The sequence below is a fragment of the Heterocephalus glaber genome, unplaced genomic scaffold (assembly GCF_053883595.1).
Source record: "Heterocephalus glaber isolate CG9 unplaced genomic scaffold, H.glaber_assembly_v1.0 deba00001600, whole genome shotgun sequence".
NCBI classification, from domain to species: domain Eukaryota; kingdom Metazoa; phylum Chordata; class Mammalia; order Rodentia; family Bathyergidae; genus Heterocephalus; species Heterocephalus glaber.
Window position 1 is genome coordinate 10993956 of NW_028258372.1, and position 20269 is coordinate 11014224.

The 20269-nt window shown below is 32.2% G+C and overlaps 1 protein-coding gene across 4 annotated transcripts in view; it reads left to right on the forward strand.

Moving 5' to 3' along the window:
• Suco (SUN domain containing ossification factor) overlaps positions 1–20269 on the forward strand; it is a 74257-nt gene that overhangs the window by 42772 nt on the left and 11216 nt on the right. For 3 of the 4 annotated variants that reach the window (XR_001184029.3, XM_013075389.3, XM_021265411.2), the window contains exons 10-19: positions 909–1016; positions 2844–2949; positions 5273–5293; positions 5480–5535; positions 6196–6287; positions 7156–7221; positions 11629–11697; positions 12658–12748; positions 15341–16495; positions 17704–17791. Coding sequence is in view for 3 of the 4 variants with exons in the window: in XM_013075389.3 (XP_012930843.1) it covers positions 909–1016; positions 2844–2949; positions 5273–5293; positions 5480–5535; positions 6196–6287; positions 7156–7221; positions 11629–11697; positions 12658–12748; positions 15341–16495; positions 17704–17791 (1852 nt within the window). In the remaining variant the exon portion in view is untranslated. The remainder of the gene's footprint in view (positions 1–908; positions 1017–2843; positions 2950–5272; positions 5294–5479; positions 5536–6195; positions 6288–7155; positions 7222–11628; positions 11698–12657; positions 12749–15340; positions 16496–17703; positions 17792–20269) is intronic. The other variant, XM_013075390.3, reaches the window with a different exon arrangement.

The following is a 20269-nucleotide window of genomic DNA, read 5'->3' on the forward strand; positions in this document are numbered from 1 at the left end:
TCATTTTTTATTTTGATGCTGGAGATTGAACACAGGTCCATAAGTGTATGCTCTGCAGCTAAGCTATAACCCTAGCCTTCCACCACCATTTTTAAAAACAGCTTTATTGAGGTATGGTTGACATAAAATAAACTGCAACATGTGAAAGTATATAATTTGATAAATTTTGACATTTATACATTGCCACAGTAAAGATAATGAGGGTATCTGTCACTTCTGAAAGTTTCTTCACACTCTTTATAATTTCTCCCTCTCAAAGCAGCTTTCCCCACCATTACAAATTAGGCTTCTATTACTATAAATTAGTTGACATTTTATACTTTATATAAATAAAGTGTATATTTTCTAGTATCAGTTTTAATGGGTACTGATTATTTCAGTGTCCAGTTAGGCTGTAGTAATTGGTTAATTAATTCTCTGCTAAATATTTAATCCCTTTTCTTCTGCTTTTATAAACTATGCTTCAGTGTAGCAAACTGTAAACACAAAGGTGGGCATCTGGAGCCATGTGTCCTTAAGAGTTCATTGCTAAATCATAGGCTTTGATACCTTTAACATAATATGCAAGTATGTGCCAAACTGTCCTCTAGACTAGGCAGTTTCCATCATCACTGGTTGTTCTTAGTAATTTCTTCTCCAAGAATATGGTTTGTTATTAAAAATGAAAAGAAAAACTATGATGGGGCAAAATCAGTATCTTGTTTACTTTTCTTCCCCACTAATGACATGCTTGATAAATATTTAAAAGCATTCCCTTATGGATTACTCAAGTTACAAGTCCTCCTCCTTCATTACATTTTAGTAATTTTTAATAGAAGTCTAGTTTATGCGAATTGTTATGTCATGTTTAATATGAACTGTTACTTTGAATGGTTTATCTAAATGATTGTCTTGTGTTCTTTTTGAAGGTTTGTTATTGAACTTTGTGAACCAATTCAAGTAAAACAGCTTGATATTGCAAATTATGAATTATTTTCTTCTACTCCTAAAGACTTTCTGGTTTCTATCAGTGACAGGTAAATTGTACAGCTGGTTTCAGTAGGCCTATGTTGGACCTTTAGAATAAAACTTAAAATGGGTCACTTTTGACTTCAACATTTTATTTTTTAATAATAGTTTCTAATAACAGATATAGGCACTTTCCTTTTATTTACTTACATAAAGCTTAAAACATAACCGCATTATACTGTTCCTTTATTTTTTAAAGAAGAAAAAAGGAAAGTAATTTTTTAGAAAATAATATGTATTACAGTAATGTAGATGCACAGGAGGTCCATGTTAGATAACCTAATAGACTAATCAGATGCTTGCATCTACTTGTACTGAATGAGGTTGGTTTTGCAGAGTATAAGATAATTTTCACCTGAAAGTGATTAATACTTTTTGTTTATTTTTGACATTTCAAAATGAAGACTAACCATATAAAATATGCCATGCACAAACGAATATCATGAATGCATATATATAATAATGCACGTATAATATACAGTAGGCAGCTCACATGGAGACTTATAAAAATGTTGTGTTGTCTCAGATATTGGAAGTTTTGTCATTTTTTTTACTAGTACATGTTGATATTATTCCTTTATAAGGTAAAGAAACAGACAAGGTAGGATTAAGTAGCTCACCCAAGTCACATATTCTGTTAAAGGACCAAAACTCAAATCTAGAACTTTGTCACTTCAGAGTCTTTTCTTTAATTCTTATTCTTTATTCCTTCCAAACATTTATTTGAAAGTTATTAAAAACATACAAGTATTCCATTTTATATCATGCGATATATTTTTGGCAAAGAACATTTTCAAACTTTTTTGGGTACTTCTATAATTATAAAAGAAATAAACATTGTAAGGACTTTGGAAAAGAACTAGATTCCTGTCAAAGATAATCACTGTTAGCATTTTAATATATTCCTTTCAGCCTTTCCTGTGCATTTATTTATTTACTCTAGTAAAATATATTTACTTTTTACTTCTTAAATCCTGAGAATATCTTTTGTTTTACAAACATACTATTTTTAATGAGCACTTAACATTTTCCCCTTGATGGAGCTGTTTATTCATTCCATGAATACATTTTCATGCCAGAATATACCATACAGAAAATTATTATTTATTTTACTATCTTTAAACCATTAAGGTTTTTCCATGATGTTTCGCCCATCACCTCACACTCAGCAGTATGTGTGTACAGTTTTTGAAATCAATTCTCAAAGCCTTTTGAGAATTCCATCTATTATTCTGCTGCTAACCTTTCTCATTGAACTTCCTTGTCTTGAAGCTGGAATTTTCTCATCTGTCATAAAGACATAGCCAGTAATGATAGAGTATTTTTTTTAATGTGAGAGAGCTCTTTTGAGGCATTCTTTAAATGCTTTAAACAATAATAGTATAGACTTTTACATTAGGTTAACTTTTAAATCCATCAGCTGCTATATAAGCTGCTATATAATATATATATTGTCCAATTCAACTATGATGGTAGAATTTTTTTTAATTCACTTCATACCAGTACTTGTATTTATACTTCACATCATCATGTACTTGTTAGTATGTGAAGAGGCATTGTTCCAAGATGACCTCTTAGCTGCATTGTTGTAAGGTTTCTAGGAAGGCTTCCCAGACTCCAGCAGGGCCGTTGTCCCACTTTTGTCTTTTTCTTATCTTCTAATTTCTTAACAGTGTGATTTTTCAAGTTATTTTTTTCCCAGCATAGAGGAAATTGTCATTTTAATTGGAAAATAAAATGTATTTTACCAAAGGGATTGTTAAGATATGTGAAGTCAGTGTGTTTACCTACAGAGGAAAAAATTTACAGAGTATATTTATTTTTATATTTTCTAGATATCCCACAAATAAATGGATTAAACTGGGTACTTTCCATGGTAGAGATGAACGGAATGTCCAGAGTTTCCCTTTAGATGAGCAAATGTATGCAAAATATGTGAAGGTAATGTTTGCACATATAGGACTGTGTTCTAACATGAAAATATATTTATTTACACTGTATTCACTCAATCCATTTAAAATCAGAAAAATTAAGAGAAAATTTACTTTTAGCTATAAATGTCTCTAGTTTCTCATTCTTTATGGCTAAGATAAATAGGACACAGATGTGCAAATACTGAAAAGTTTCTCTAGTGTGAGAAACTGAAAGTGTAAATAATGGTTAAAATGAATAATTGATAATTTGAAATAGGAAGAAAAGGTCCAAAGGGGTAGGGGAAGTGGGAGGGGAAGGGGAAAGAAAAGAAGGGAAAGGAAAAATTATGAGAAAAGGAAAAAATGGAAACAAAGTCCTTGTAAATAGGGAAGGGTGGAGGGGGTGAAGGAAGCACAGAGAATGGGGAAAAAATAAGATACATCATGTACAGGTACAAGAACCCAATGGTAAATGTAAATGTATATCTAAAATGTACCAATAAAAGAATTTTTTTAAAAAAAGAGGAAATTTGCTGTAATTTGTCATTTATTAAGATAGTTCTTACTTGAATAGTTTATGAAAAAAAAATGTTAACACATTCCTTCTACTTTACTTAAAACCTAGGCCTGCTTTTTTATTTGTGGCTCTGATGAAATTCCCAACTGTGACTCAAAATTTTTTTAGTTTTTATATAATATGTCAGCATCATAGTACTATTAGTTCTCCCTACTCTGAAACTCAATTCATTACTATTACTGAAGTCTTTAATGCAGGCAATTTCTTAACTTATTTAAATCTGATTCTTAGGTTATTTCAGTTTTAATATAGTTATTTGACATTATTATGGCTCTTGCCTTTTCTTTTGTATATTTAAGTCCAATTATATGTCCAACTACTAGTTTTAAATAAAGAAAACTTTTAAACACACTATTCCTAGTGCCTCTTCCACCATCTAATCAAGTAGAATTGTCAGTCTTGAATAGGATTTAGACAAAATAGAAGAAGTTTCTACTTCTCTCCTTCCTGTCCCTTTTACTTTAAAATAATTACTATACCTTAAAGTACCATCATATTAATACTATAACCTCTTAGAATGGCAGCAATTCTAATTTCCTTTTTTAAATGTAAGAACTTAATAGCTACTTAATTTTGCCTTCTGGGACATTACTATCTCTTTTTAAAGCATGTATTGAATTGATTTCTATAAATGGGTAAACTTGTAGTATTCCTACTTTTAGTATAAAAATGCTAAATTATTTTTTGGAAGTACAGTTGATACTTTTCAGTTAGTGATTTTAAGAGTTCAGAAAAAATTAAGGAAATCTTAATTTCTTCTAAATGAGTACTGAAATAATTATTGAATGAATATATATGTACATTATATATATACATACATATATATCATTCTGCACTGTAAGAAGGAAAAAATGTTGAAAATCATATGCCAGGTAATGTATTTAATTTTGGAAGTAAAAATGTCATTAGCTAGTTCTGAGGATCATTTTTATACTACCTACTTTGTTAATAATGGAAGAATATTTTATTGGTGTTATAAAAAATACCATGTTCTTTCTGTGGTAGGAGACTACAGAGCATTTCAAGGATCCATTTCTAACAAAACCCTTTGGTAGAAATAAATTAAAAAGCACAAAGTATTTACTTCTGAGTTTCATTTTAAAGTATCAAGTGCTATGGGTTTTCTTTATACTAAAAGAATTAAGCCCATAGCTACCAATTATTTTTTAATAGCTTATATTTCAAAATGAATTGATACACATGAACTTTTTAATGTAGCTTTTCTAAGTTATCCTTGAAATAATAAGAAAAATGGAATACCAGAATTTCATGTTTTCCATATATACTCTTATACAAGTGTACATAACAAACACTTCATTGTATACTAGTTATCTTTTTATCAATATGTATATATAATATATAGATATGTACAGCCCCATATATATCACTATACAAATTCACCTTACATACATGATATATAGCTATATACAGTCATAGAAGGCACAGATTTTTTAAGAGTATTAATTGATTTTGGAATGCTTTTGTATCTAAGATAAAAGAGCAGTAGTGGATTTTAGGTTATTTAACTCTTTGAAGGCTTAAAGTTTATTTTATTACGATTGTTTAAATTATACTTTCTAGTTGTGATGGTAAAAATTTAAACTATTGCTTTGATTTCTTCAAAGAATTAAGAGTACTACAATGTTATCCATCACAGTATGCTGCTTTCTATACTTTATTACACAGTATGATTTACAAATTCATGAAGTTGCTTATGGCATGTTATCCAGACCTTGGAACTGATTTCTTTTTCTTTTCCTTTCTCTTGCTTCAGATGTTCATCAAGTACATAAAGGTTAGCAACCTTCTACTTTTGCAATATTGAATAACAGAGCATGGCATATTAATGCAATATTTAAAAAAGAAAAACTTTACAAATATTAATTTTGGGGGAAATGAAGACTTTGCTTCTAAAAAGATAGTAATGATAACCTGGTGGGCACTCTGTTGGCTTCCTGTTTCATATGCTTTTATTTTTTAGGTGGAGTTGGTATCACATTTTGGATCAGAGCACTTTTGTCCATTAAGCCTTATAAGGTAAAACAGAACAAAATACATTTACTTCAATTTTTCTTAAGTGTTACACAATACAATACATTTAAAGTGAAGAAATAATTTTCTCTTACATGAGGTTAAGGTAGAAATATAAACTGTTAAATGTTTCTTTCTCTCGGATGTGTTTTAGAAAAATGTCAAACTATTCTTTGTTAAAAAAATAAACTAAGCCAGGCATGGTGATACACATCTGTAATCCAAGCATTCTGTGAGGCTGAGGTAGGAGGATTGGCAGTTTGAGCCCAGCCTGGCAACTTAGTGAGATGAGACTGTCTCAAAAAAAGAGCCATGAAGACAGCTCAGTGCAAAGGCCCTGGGTTCAATTGCCAGTATACTGTAAAAAAACAAATTAAAAAACCCCAGTTTTGTGATTGGTGTACTATTTTGCCATGATAATATATGGAAACATTTTAGACTGATTAAAAAAAAACTTGATCATTTCTATACACCTAATAAAATAGATTAGTTTTACATTTTAATGGAAGCAGTTAACTTATGTAAGATACAGTCATTATTTTGGAGTATAAAAGCCTAGTATTCTTCATAACATAATCAGAACTGATGTTTGTCATGTACTTTGAAGAGATGAGTCTGAATAACTTTGTTTTCTTTTAATAAAAGTAATTAAATTGATATTATTAGGGTATTTGGCACTAGCATGGTGGAAGAATATGAAGAAATTGCTGATTCGCAGTATCAGTCAGAACGTCAAGAACTATTTGATGAGGACTATGGTGAGTGATTTTAAGGAGGTGACTATTAGAAACTTTTTTGCTTTTAATAATTTAATTGTAATGGGTGATTATTATTTAAATCAGTTATTGTTGTCACTTTAGTTTCTTTTGTTTTAGCCCTGATAGCTATTTTTTTCTTTTTTTGTACCAGGGATCGAACTCGGGTCCTTGCGCTTGCGCAGCAGGTGGCGAAACCACTGAGCCAGTTCCCCATTTTTTTCTTGAAAGTATCACCTAATGTGTTTGCTTTATACATTGTATTGTGTTTGAAGCTTATTGATCAGTTACTTGTAACTGGAGCTCCCTTTGATAACATCGGTGCTGTAAATCATGATTGTAACCCTATGCCAGGTCCAAGAACCTGTCCAACTTGTAACAAACTGAAACAGTAGAAATGAACATTAATTCCTTTGATTTGCCCTTAGCCTAAGAACAACCAATATAAGTATGAGGCTTTGAGAAATGTTTATGAGCTTAAGGGATAGAGGAATGTTTTCTGGACCTATTCATTTCTACTTTATCAAATCCTTATTTTAAGATGCCTTAAATCGTAGCTTGAATAATCTTACTTTTTTTGAAGTGTTCACATAAAAGAAATGAAGACGTTGACTAAAGAAATGGAAAGCTTGAATAAAAGTCTGAGAAATGTGATTAAAAGTTTGGTAACCAGTGCAGTCATTTTCCTCAGTTTACCTAGTTTGTTAAATGGCTTATGAATCTCATTTTCTTTTTGTGAACATGTTTTAGATGCATAATTAATATTTATTATGAAATGTTATAAACAGTTGACTATGAGAGGTCATAATATGAGCTTATAAATTTATTGTTGAACTAATTCTCAGTATAATTACTTTCTTTTTCACTCTAGATTATCCACTGGATTATAATACCGTAGAGGATAAATCTTCAAAAAATCTTCTTGGCTCTGCTACAAGTGAGTATTTTGGGAGTTTCTTGCAGTTTCCTATGCACACTATTCAAGTATTTCTCATTCTTTTTCATTTTGACATAGGTATAGTTTGGGTTGGTTCTACTGCCAACGTTTAACTTTGTGTTAAACTCAAAGATACTGGCTAAACATTTCTGTGGAAATGAAGCAGGAAGAATGGATGAAAAGAAAAAAGAGATAAAAATGCAAACATGATAAAAGTGTTTCTTCTAGTCTAACTAACCAGTTTTGGTACAGTTTCTTTGTGATGAAGAAAGGACTATGAATTTATTTGGGGAAAAAATTATTAGTATATCAGTGAAATCCTAGTGAACAGGAATTTGTTAATTTATGGACATGGATAGTTTTCTGTTTATCTATAATCACAATAAATACCAATAATATTAATAGCAAATTAATACATTCTTTGTAAACTTTTGTAAAGGAAATGTCTAAGATAACTAGTGGTTTAGTATGCTGTCGTACCAAAGTAGTATATGAACCTAGTAGTAGGCTAGCAAAGGAGATTACTAGAAAGACCTCGACCTAATTGGCACATTATTTTTCTGTTAGAATGTGCCTAGGTATTTTTTCATGTTATTTTGGGTTGCTCTTGAATATAAAACTAAGTAGACAGTTTTCTTCCTATTTGGAGATTAATAAGAGAATTTAATAAAAATAAATCCTAGTAAAGTAGACTCGGTCCTTGTTCCTTTTATGTTAGTGAACTAAATAGTTTGAATACCAATCTCAGCATGAACAATGATTTTGTAGTTTTTTAGATATTCAACCAGTAGTGCATATACTTGCAAAGATATTTTGTATAGCCATGTGTATGGAATTAAAATCATTTCATTTTTTTTTCATCTTTACCTCCTTCCTTTTCTTTCCATCTATCCCTCTTCGTCTCCGTATGTTAGAACTTCAGTAAGTGTTTTTAGGGACGGGCAGAATAGTGTTAAAAATACTTGCAGGAAGAGAATACTTTTATGCAACCTTTAACTTTGTTTTATATCAGCTTAATATACTTTGTTTTACTCTATTGCTAGCCTTCTGACTTTTTAGAATTTAGTAACTACTAAGTTAGTAGTAACTACTAACCCCTAGCTGTTCTTGATTTTAAGTACCTCTTTCACTACTATGAGATATAGTTTTTTAGGAGTGAAAGAAATGCTATATTATCTGCCTGGATATTCATACTGTTTTTGTATTCTTTAAAATTATAATAGTCATTATTCGTCTCTGGTGTAGCTTAAATAATGCTGAACTAGCTGTAAGGAATCACCATTTTTAAGGGGGTCAGAAAATAGCCCCAGACTAAAAGATCTCTAGGAAGCCATCTTAGGGAGGATGGTGATAAGGCATTAATTACCTCTCTTGGTTAGACTTAGTCCCATCCCAAGAATACATTGATACTCTCAAGTTTTATTTTTCTTTCTTTATATGGGATCAACTCCTGGGATGTCATTAAAATGTAACTCTGAAGGACAGTTCCCTATTTGTAATCACTTCTCCAGCCAATATATTTATTATCTTAATTAGACCTAGAATCTTATTTAGATCTTGAGTTTTTGGATCTGACTCGTTAAAAGTGTGTTTGTTGGCAACATCTCATTTAGTTTTTTTGTTTTGTTTTGTGTTGTTTTTGTGGATCTCTGGAAGGGTAGTCCATTTACCTCCCAGTGTTTAGGTATCAGAAGAATTGGTGTACTGTAGTGGGGCAAGATAGGTGGCAAGACGTTAGAGGAGCCTAAGCATGGGGCTTAAAATGATCTGTGCCTCTTGAAATGCCTCGAGAGGCAGTGTTAGCTAGAGTGTTAGGGCTTTGCTGTCATGAAGCTTTCAAAGCTAATCTAATACTGTTACCTCCTCTACTATTGTCCTTGTCCTCAGAAGAATTTGGGGCTGTTTTTGAGCCTGACTTACCTATACCCTCCAAGATGGTATAACTTTAAGCAGTTAGCTGGTCTTTGGCACTAGATGTCCAACTTTTGCCCATTTTAAGATAAGAGAGAAATGTCAATTTTGAACCTTATTTTTTTCTTGTTTTTAAAATGCACATGCTATGTACAAAATAGAACTCTGTGACTGTATCACAGGATGAATAAGTTGCCCACCTCAAAGGAGTTTTCTATTCCAAGAGAAGTTAGGGGCAATTATCCAGTCTGATACTATATTTGAAGTTTCTACTTTATCCTATTATAAAAGCTTATTAGTAACCAGATTTTCATGGTAACAGGCTATCATGTATTTGGCTTCAAGTTGAGAAAGGTCAGAATGTCATATACACAGTGCTGCTTTTTCTCAAAAAACTAAAAATAAACTATGTTAGGCAATGTTTTGTGGACATAGGGAAATTATTTCTTTAGATTAGATAGGTGGAAAAAGTAAGTGGGGCCCTAAAGTGATGATAATAAGTAATATATGTATTTGGGGGGGGGGGGCGGTACTGAGGATCGAATTCAGGTCCTTGTGCTTGCAAGGCAGGTGGCGGAACCACTGAGCTACATCCCTGGCCAATAAGTAATAGTTTTAAAGGGTGGATAGTATAAATCTTTCTTACAATAGGGCTATCATTAAAATTTAAGTTCAAAAATAATATTCAAAAGCTATTTTCTTTATGCATATTAACATGTGTTCTTTTATTGAAATATTTAATAATAAATGCCCCAAAATTTGAAATCTGAGGTAAGGTATTACTTTGAAGCCCAAGAGGTTATAGAGAAGTGGTGGTGAACCTGTGGCAAGCTGTTTATCATTGAAAGCTCTAAAAGGTTCACCATCAGGAGTATAGACTGTTGATTCCAAAATTTGACTGACTTTAGGCAGCAGTGTAAGTAAGATCATATCTAAGTAGTTCGGTATCGTTTGGCATTAAAAGTGGATTTATAAGAAAATAAGTTTCCATTCCTGACTTTATCTTGGTTTGTGAACAGATACGGAGTTCCCATTCTTGTCATTATCTCATGCTGAGGCATCTCTTTAGCCAAAGAAAGAACCAGGGTTACTGTTCTGTTAACCTACTTGACGGGTTGAAGGGCAAGACATTTAAATTTTCTCTAAACATTTTTAAATGGGATATATCAACCTTTTGTGTTATACTAACAATCAGAAACATAGTACCACCACTACTTTGTTGTTTTTCAGATCATAGAATCACAATTATGTGAAGGTCAAAATTATAACTGTCAGTTATCACCTTTACACCCTAAGATCTCCTACTGCTTTTCTCCCACCCTACAGCATATATTTACATCAGGTCCATGTGACAGTGCAAAGCTGGATCCAAGACTTTTAGATATGCTAGATTCCTTAGATCCTTTTCTACTTTTCACATCTTTGGATTTCATCTAAAGTGTGATAAAAACCGTATGTATATTTTAGGAAAGGAGACTAGGATGGAAATAACTTATGAGGCTTAAAATGTAGCCCCCGCCACATGTTAGTATTTAATAGGAGGGGAGTACCTGATCCTGAAGAAATTTTAGAATTTGAAAGATTTTATTGGGGTAGATACTAATGTCCCTTGAAATTACATCATGTTACTGGAGGGAATTCTTCCTATTCCCAGCACCAGCTTTTATGCAGTTTTGCCATTTGTGGTCTTCATGTATAAATATGCCTGTTTATATATATGGAGGTTTGTGCTGCCTTTATTCGTCATCTAACTGTTCTCCCTGGAAAGAGGCAGAATTACCAAATATGCAAATTACTTTACCTACAACATTCAGAGTTTTATGACTTTGACTTTTAATTAATCTGCCCCATCCCTATCCTCATCTCCACTAAAAACAAAAGAATTGGTATGCTTTATAATCCATAAAATATTATTTTGGTTAATTTTTAGAAGTTACTTGTCAAGTTTTAGAAGTTACACTGTCAAGTTGAAATTTAGATAGGTTACCAATAGATACTACTTGCTAAGTGAAAATAGTACAAGTTTTTCTGCTTTGGATGATAATCTCCCCATTTTATATTTACCCATGTTAATCACACATTATGGAAAAATATTTATTTCTTTAAGCTTTTTTAATTTTTATTTAAAACTGTATAGAATATTTTTATAGAAAACTTTTGAATTTTAAAATACGAGTTTTGATCGTCACATTTCTTTCCTGTCACAGTACAGGCTATATGTTGAATTGTACTAGAATTTTGTAATGTGTCAGTGTTTTGGAAAAAGGTTTGGGGAAGCTTGATAACAAAAAGTATATTTAAAGCTAAAATTCCTCTTGAACATAAGAATTCAGATTTATGCTTTATACTTCTGTGTCCTATATTCAGCTTTTGTAGTAAGGTAAATAAAAATGTAATAGGTGGAGAAGGCAAAAAAAAAAGTCACTATATTTTTTTGACTAATATTAATGTATGTGAGAATATTTGGATATATTGGTATTTTGAATTTTGTTTTAGATGCCATTCTAAATATGGTGAATATTGCTGCTAATATTCTGGGAGCAAAAACTGAAGACTTAACAGAAGGTACCTAATTGTTTTATGAGTCTTTTAAATAGGTAGAATTCCTTGGGTCCTTCTAGTTAGGAAAATCAAGTAAATAAACTAAAAAAAATTTTGAGTTTCCATTTAGAAATACAGAGATGATCCAAAGGAACTTAACAATCTTCTGTTGCTCATTACTTGATTAAATTCCACAAGTTCTTTTCTTTACAAAAGGTTTTTTTCAACACGGAAATTATGTGGGTCTCTGACTTTCCCACAATAATAATAATTCATTGTTCCTTATCTATTTATTGAGATTTTTATGCTGTAGTTATACTTCAATTTTGCTTTCCTTTTATGTATCAAATTGCTACATAGACAGTTTTTCCTTACTGGAAAACTGAATGGAAGATACTATTATTTAGCAAGGAGAAACAGTCATGCCTTTTTTGTTTTTAAAAACTGCTCAGTTCCAAGCTGGGCACATACCTGTAATCCCAGTACTCTAGGAAGTTTAGGCAGGAAGATCACAAATTTGAGCTCAGCCTGGGCAAATTAGTTACTTAGTGAATCTTTGTCTCAAAATGAAAAACAAAAAAGGGCTTATGGATATGGCTAAGTGTGAAGGCCCTAGATTAAATCCAGTACCCCCTCCCCCCAAAAAACCTTAGTATCAAATGCAAACTTTTAAAAATGACCCATTTATTTCCTCTTATTTTCTTTAATAGCTTTTTAGGTATCTAGAAGGTATATCAATCATGTAAGATTATACAATGTTCATAGTCATCCATGATTTATCTGAAAAGTTAAATAATATGCATTACTTATAGTTGTAGTCTTTTATGATCCTTTCTAAAAGAACTTTGTTTTTTAAAAAAGTCCATGGTAGCAAACATACTTGACATTTTTTCTTTTCCCCTGCAAAACTAAAATTCTTTTTTATAATATTCATGGTATGACTTTTACAAATTGAACTCAACATGGGAATCTATCTTAAAATAGGAAATAAAAGTTTATCTGAAAATGCCACTGCCACAACTGCACCTACAATGCCTGAATCAACTCCTGTTTCAACTCCTGTTCCATCACCTGAGTAAGTTGTACAGTAATATTAAATAGAGTTCTTAGAACAGAAGTGGTGATTTGTATGTAAAATAAATATCTGTGGAGAGCTTTGAATCATAGGACATTCTGTGGCTGCCTAGAGCCCGTGAGTTACTGTTCATTAGTGTGTTTGTGTACTAGTAGTACATTGCATTCCACACCAAACATTTGTTGTTTTGATATTATACACTATTTTCATTATTTACCAAGTCTTTTTCCTTATTGAATATTCTTTATTGCAAATAGTTTTGCAGATATAGTTATTAGCAATAAGGAAATTTTTAATTAAGAACAATTTTTAAAGACTTGTTTTTATTAAGTTCAAGTTTAAAAGCATTGAGAATGTGTGTGTATATGGTGTCCTTAGAAAGCTGTGATACCTAGACCAGTGGTACTGTACTTGAATTATGTGTTTGTCCCATAGCAAATTTAAGTATTCCCTTTCTCAGATTGAGTCATATAGTTAGTTCTTTCTCCAGGTTGCAGTGTGAGGCAGGGATATATATAGATAACACAGTTAAAATATCTTCATTTATCGATACTTTATTACACTTTTTGATGCTGCTACTTAATTATCTATAATAGAAAATAAGCTCATAATGCTTTGGATTACTGGAATTACTATGGTAGATTTAATTTATATATATTTCTTTAAATATACTCCTTATAAAAGTCCTTTTCCTCTGAGGAACTCTAAGAGGATAAGATATTTAAATTTGAAATACTTCAAGGTAGTAGGTAATGAGAGCTGCAGGGGGTATACTTTGAAGTATTAATTCCTAAGTGCCTAATAATTCAAAAATGATTTTTGTGCTTTAAAGAACATAGAGAGATTTACATTCTTCTTTGTTAATCCTGAAAGTGACTGGAGATACTTTTGGGGTAATTAGAAAATATACCATATATATTCTGTATTTCTAGAAGGACCTAAGAAATTTATTGGGAACAGAGACCTTCTTGGTGTGTCTAATTATGTAGAGTTGTGATTATTATTCTTGATTTTATAACTAGGCTTCCTTAGTTAACAACTCATGGTATGTCTTATTTTTCAAAACTAATTTTACTTTATATATACACACATGTGAATATTTGGTAAAATATATGTATATAATATATCTAATATTGGGCAAATGTGGCAGCTTTTACTTCTTTGTGTTCGATATTTTTTAGTAAAAGGCAAAAGATTTATGCAATTTGAAGAGAAACCAGAATTTATTAGATATTTTTTAATAGATAAAACAGATTCCTGTGCATAATTTAATATTTCTTCATGTGTTTATCGTACATTGCTTTTAATGAATATATTGCAATTCTTTGAAGAAAATAAGTGAAAATAAAATTTATGATAGGATGTACTGTTAAAGTTACCATGAAAATCTGACTAATTTTCTTGGTTTGTTTTTTTTTAACGTATAGCTCTGATTAGAGTATGTATTGTGGTTTATAACTTAATATTTACCAGTTTAGTTTTCTTCTTCCTATTCTTCAGATATTCTTCCTTTTAAATGTGAGTTTATTTTGTATAATAAATATACCATATGCATATGTAAGAATTGTGTTAGTGCCTCTATCTCTCTACCTGTCTATGGCTATAAATTTCTAGTACAGTCTAGTTATGTTCTATTTTGACCCATTTACTATTTCACTCTTAGAGAAATAAAAATGTACCTTTTAGATATTGTCTATTCTACTTTTGCTACTATTACATTAGTCTTTATTTGGAAACATTTCCTAGTAGTAATTTTTAAAAATAGGAAAATTGTGTTGAAAATAATTGTTTTAGTATTAATATTACTTTATTTTTTCAGATTGTACCATTTGTGCTATAAGACTACATACAGAAATTATCTTTATATTGGAAGGAACAACAGGCATTGTAATTTATAACCTTGTTCCCACCACCTCCACCCTACCCCAAAGACATTCTCCAGAGCCCACTGTTACCATCGAGTTAGAAGCACTATTGGTTTATGATAGATAGGTCAGGATTTCTATTAAAGTCGTTAAGTATTTGCTATTTAATAATAGAAAATTAGACTAGATAGCATTCTTGAACCAGATTATATAGTGTGTGTGTGTGTGTGTGTGTGTGTGTGTGAATTGTGTGAATTCCTCACATTATCTACAGAAAAATCTGGCTACCTTTTGTAGATAGAATATGCAAGCACAAAGTATATTCATAAATATTAAGAATCCTGGATTCTAGTTCTGGTTCTTGGGTAGCTTCATTTCTAATCTGTCAAGAGTGGTGAAGTTTGTACAAATTTGGTGAATGTTTATGGGCAGAAAGGTGCATTATACATTCAGAAAATTGAATTATTCACATAAAAGTCATTCTGGATCAGAGATCAGAAGAAGGAAAGTTTGATAAGGTATATATAATGGATTAAGTCACCTGACTGGTCACTTGATAAATGGATTTTTTGTTGCCACTTCTAAGTAACATTTTTATAGTGAAACTGTATTGAAGGGAAAAATTCATCCAACATTTGAGTTTCTTCTCTATTTTCATCAGGCTTTTATGTCTGTTAACTTTAGATTTGTAATTAACATGATTTGTAACTATGATATATATTTCTAGGGATGTAACCACTGAAGTACGTGCCACAGAGCCATCAACACCAGATACTCCAAAAGATAGTCCCATTGTACAGCTAGTTCAAGAGGAGGAAGAAGAGGCAAGTCCATCCACAGTGACCCTTCTGGGCAGCGGTGAACAGGAGGATGAATCATCACCTTGGTTTGAGTTAGAGACACAAATATTTTGCAGTGAACTGACTACAATCTGTTGTATTTCTAGTTTTTCAGAATACATATATCAGTGGTGTTCAGTTAGAATTGCTTTTTACCGGCAGCGTAGCAGAGCTGCTGTGAGTAAAGGAAAAGATTGTCGTGTGTCGGCTCAGCCTTCGATACTTCTTCCTGCACAATCAGTTGATGTCTCAGTATTGCAGCCTCCAAGTGGAGAATTGGACAGTAAAAATATGGAAAGGGAATCTGAAACTGTTATTCTTGATGACTTAAGTAATGCACACCACGGTGATTTGATAAATCATACAGTAGAGGTAATTGAACTTGAACCAAGTCTCTTTCAAACTCTTTCTCAATCTCTTCTCTTAGATATTACTCCAGAAATCAATTCATTATCTAAAATAGAAGGATCTGAGTCTGTTAAACATGAGACTGGACATACACCTTCACAAGTAATTACACAAGAGAGTTCTGTTGAGTTTGATAATGAAACAGAAAAAAAATTTGAGAGTTTTAGTTCTACAGAGAAGCTGTCTATGATCTATGAAACAAACCAAGTTAATGAGGTAACAGATAATACCGTAAAAGAAGATGTGACCTCCATAGAGATTATCACAAAGTTATCTGAAACAGTAGTTCCACCTATAAACACGGCCATTGTGTCAGACAGTGACAGTGGGGAAGCCAAAATGAACATAGCTCACACACCAAAGCACATTGTGACTCCTGCTGTGGACTCTTCATTACCTGAAGTAAAAGAAGACGAACAGTCTCCAGAAGATGCTCTTTTGAGAGGGTTGCAGAGGACAGCTACAGATTTCTATGCTGAATTGCAAAATTCTACAGATCTAGGATATGCTAATGGAAATCTTATACATGGATCAAACCAAAAGGAGTCCGTATTTATGAGACTTAATAATCGTATTAAAGCCTTAGAAGTTAATATGTCTCTCAGTGGTCGCTATCTGGAAGAGCTTAGCCAAAGGTAAGCTTCACTGTAAATTAGTTCATTTCATATGGTAAGTTTAGTAGCAGGATATGATCTGTAACTATAGAAGAAGATCTAATTATCTCAGTGTCCTAATAGTGTAATTGTAGCTGGAGAGAGAAAGCTACTTGGATGCTGATGAATAACTTACAGAACTTTGTTTTGCTAAGTGTTAGAAGTACTACTGAAGGACACAATACCTTTATTATTAGGCTGGTAGCAAGTCTGTATTATCTGTACTAACATTCCCCTTCCTTCTTCCCTTCTTTTTTCCTTCCCCCTTCTTTCCTTTCTTTCTTCTTTGTGTATGTGTACCTATGTTGGGGTCTTAGGTTGTCCAGACAGTTCTCAAACTCCTGGGCTCAAGGGAAACTCCCACCTCAGCCTCCCAAATAGCCTGGACTATAAACATGGACCACTTACCCCAGCCTCCTTTTGTTGTTTAACTTTAGTCACTTTTACTATTTGATTCTCAGAGGATGTATGGACATATATTTATATATCTTAACCTGTTAGGAGGAATTGAGCAGATGTCATTTAAGAGCTTAGATAAGTAAGGATGAAAGTGGACTGAACTGGATGCTTAGGTTTTGAAACATAGAATCCCAGTTGTAATTGTGATAATTTATGCCCTTATGCTTGTAAGTGCTAGAGGCAATGCCAGTATACTTACGCAGTGAATAAGACTCTAGGCACAGTTTTCCAATTTTAAAACTTATCCACTCTTTATTCTTTAAGTACTCTATCCAATATCTGTCCTTAGGGACTCTTCCCCAAACTTTGAAATCACCTAAGCATCAAGTGTCTAGAATTCTTGAGACACCACATTTTCTCACTCATCTGACTTTGAAATACTACTACTGAAATACTAAAGAAGATTTCTTCCTAATACATACAATTTATTGACAAATTATGTGTATGTGTACATGCCCTCTTAGCTACCTCATACCTACTCTTGCCTTTCCCCACCTGGCGTACACCCCAAAGGAAACAAAGAAATTATTAAATTTTACATAGCAGTGAGATACATAGACTTGAGTTTAGGTAGCTAATGCTTCAAAGACCTCTTATGCCCTGGTGAGCTTTCCTGTATTGCACAAGCCTGAATAAGATTTATTTGAAGATAAACCTCTCATATCTCAAAATCAGAAGTGTGTTTTTAGTACTAAATGAATAAAAAATTAATTTCAACTGTTACTCTGTAGGTACCGAAAACAAATGGAAGAAATGCAAAAGGCTTTTAATAAAACAATAGTGAAACTTCAGAACACTTCAAGAATAGCAGAGGAGCAGGTAGGTCTTTTCCTCATCCTGTTTATACTTAATGTACACATCCATTGTATTTTCTAGGACCTAATTGGTGTAAGGGATAAGTAATGATGGCTCACCTTTGCCCTGACAGCTGATGATTAAGCTTGAATATGATGTCATGTTTAGAAAGTTGTCTAGCTATTAGCCTTAATTCCAGAGACAGTTTTCTTGAGTATTGCATATATTTACATTTTGAATGTGCAGTGAACTTTTCTGCAACTTTTTAGACTCTTAAAACATTTTGTGGTTTTCTCTGTAGATAATCTTACTGACTATAGAGACAAGAACCACTTTTTGTCTTCATAAGGCTTGGTTAGAGCTATATCTAATGATAGTGGCCCCTTCCCTATCTTGTTGATTCTAAGGGAACAATTTCAGTGTTACAACTTAAAGTATAATATATGTGTTGCCACAGTAAAGAAACGGTGTGCCTTTCTCAGAGGTCAGTTGGAATTAAGAGATGGTAAGGTGAGGAGCCCTTAGACTGCTGAGTAGTTAGTTGCCTCTTAGGGTCTGTGCCTGGTGTATTTATTAATTGTGAGCCTTCCCTTACTGGTTTGTTTTTCCATTCTGAGATTTGCGAGTCCTTTACATCTTTTGAATACACATTCTTTATCAGAGATGTGCTTTGCAACTATTTCATCCCAATCCCTTACTGGTTTTCTCATTCTCTTTATAGTGTAGTTTTAACAGTGAAAGTTTTTGATTTGATGAAGCCTAATTTACCAGTTTTTGTTTTGCTGTATGAAATATTTGCCTAAGGCAGAGTCACAGAGATTCTTTTCTTTGAGAAGTTTTTAATAAAATATTTGCATGACATAATTCCTTGTGTGGAGTTAGTACATGTACATAACATTTTGTTTTACATCAGTTTTATGCTCCAGTTTGGGTTAATTTTTATGTGCTACAAGAACCAAAGTTCTTTTGAGGAAGGGGAAATGTAAAGGGGAAGGCCCACGAATATCTGGTGTTTTTAAGCATCATTTGTTGAAAATTCACTGAATTTTCTTTGCATTTTTGATAAAAAACAATTTACCGTATATATGTGCATCTCTAGGTTTCCTGCCTGTTCTACTGGTCTGTTGTCTGTCCTTATGCTTAGTGTGATTGCTATAGCATTGTAGTAACTCTTGACATCACTCAGTGTTAAGTCCTGAAACTCTGTTCTCTTTCAAGATTGTTTTGGCTATATTAGGATTTTTGCATTTCTATATGTATTTTACAATTAACTTGTCAGTATGTAAAAAAAATTAAACCAAAACAAACAAACAAAAAACCCTGTCTGAATTTTGACTGGAATTGTATTGAGTTTATAAATCAGTTTGGAAAATTGATATCTTAACAGTAAATTTTTTGACCTATGAGCACAATACTTAAGTCTTTGTAAGTTTTAATACAGTGATTTCTCCTCTATATTTTCTTTATGCTTAAAATGTAACTTGTATTGTCTTGTGTCTCAAAGATTTGTGTAGGTACTTTTCAGTGATGTTGTGTACTGTTAACACTCTTGGAATTTTAAACATTTAATTAGAAATGCCAACCAGCTTATTAAATTTAATAGTTTGTCCTTTAAATGTTTATAACTGCCTGGGATTTAGCTCAGTGGTTTTACCACCTGCTGTGCAAGCGCAAGGACCTGAGTTCGATCCCTGGTACCAAAAAACTAAAAAATAAATAAATGTTTATAACTGTCTAGAATTTATGAACTCAAATGTGAGTCAGAATTCAAAAGATACAATTTGGTGAATCACTATAATATTTTAAAAGACAAAATAGGATAGAAAGTACCACCGGGGATCACAGGAAAGAAAAAGTGAAACTTTTTGTTACAGTTTTATGTGTCCCTCCCCACCACACGCAGCTATGACACCTTTTTGAATCTGACTTTGTAAAACTTACTGTAGAACAATAAATGAGTATGTAGATGTTTTATATCGGGTATAAAATTAGAGTTTTAGATGCTTTGCCGTCTTCCTGCCCTCTTATCTTCCTCTCCAGCTTCATTAGTAGGTTCACATTTTCAGTACAATCTACCTAAACTAGTTTTATAACTATAAATGTGGTGTATAATTTTCTAAAATAGACAGGCAAATGATATTTTAAAGAAATATTTGTTGATTTTTAGTTTCTAAAATTCAGAGGTGCCTAAAAGATGGAATGATAGGCAGCTTTTATTCCTTTCATTGATGGCATTTCATTATTAAGTGACCTGCTATGGGCATTTGACTGTGACATTCTAAGTTGTAATTTTCTATGAAAGAGAAATTTTTAAACCTTCTGAGTATTGAGTCTACTTTTTGTCCAGAAACATTTTTCAACAAAGTTTCAACATGTCTTTCTGTCAGTTTCTTTTCTTTAAGAAGGTGTTCAACAGAGTGACACAGCATTTACATGCAGCTGGTTATCTGCTGGATTATAGATATGGAACCCCTAAGGCTGGGGATTTAGCTCGGTGGTTCT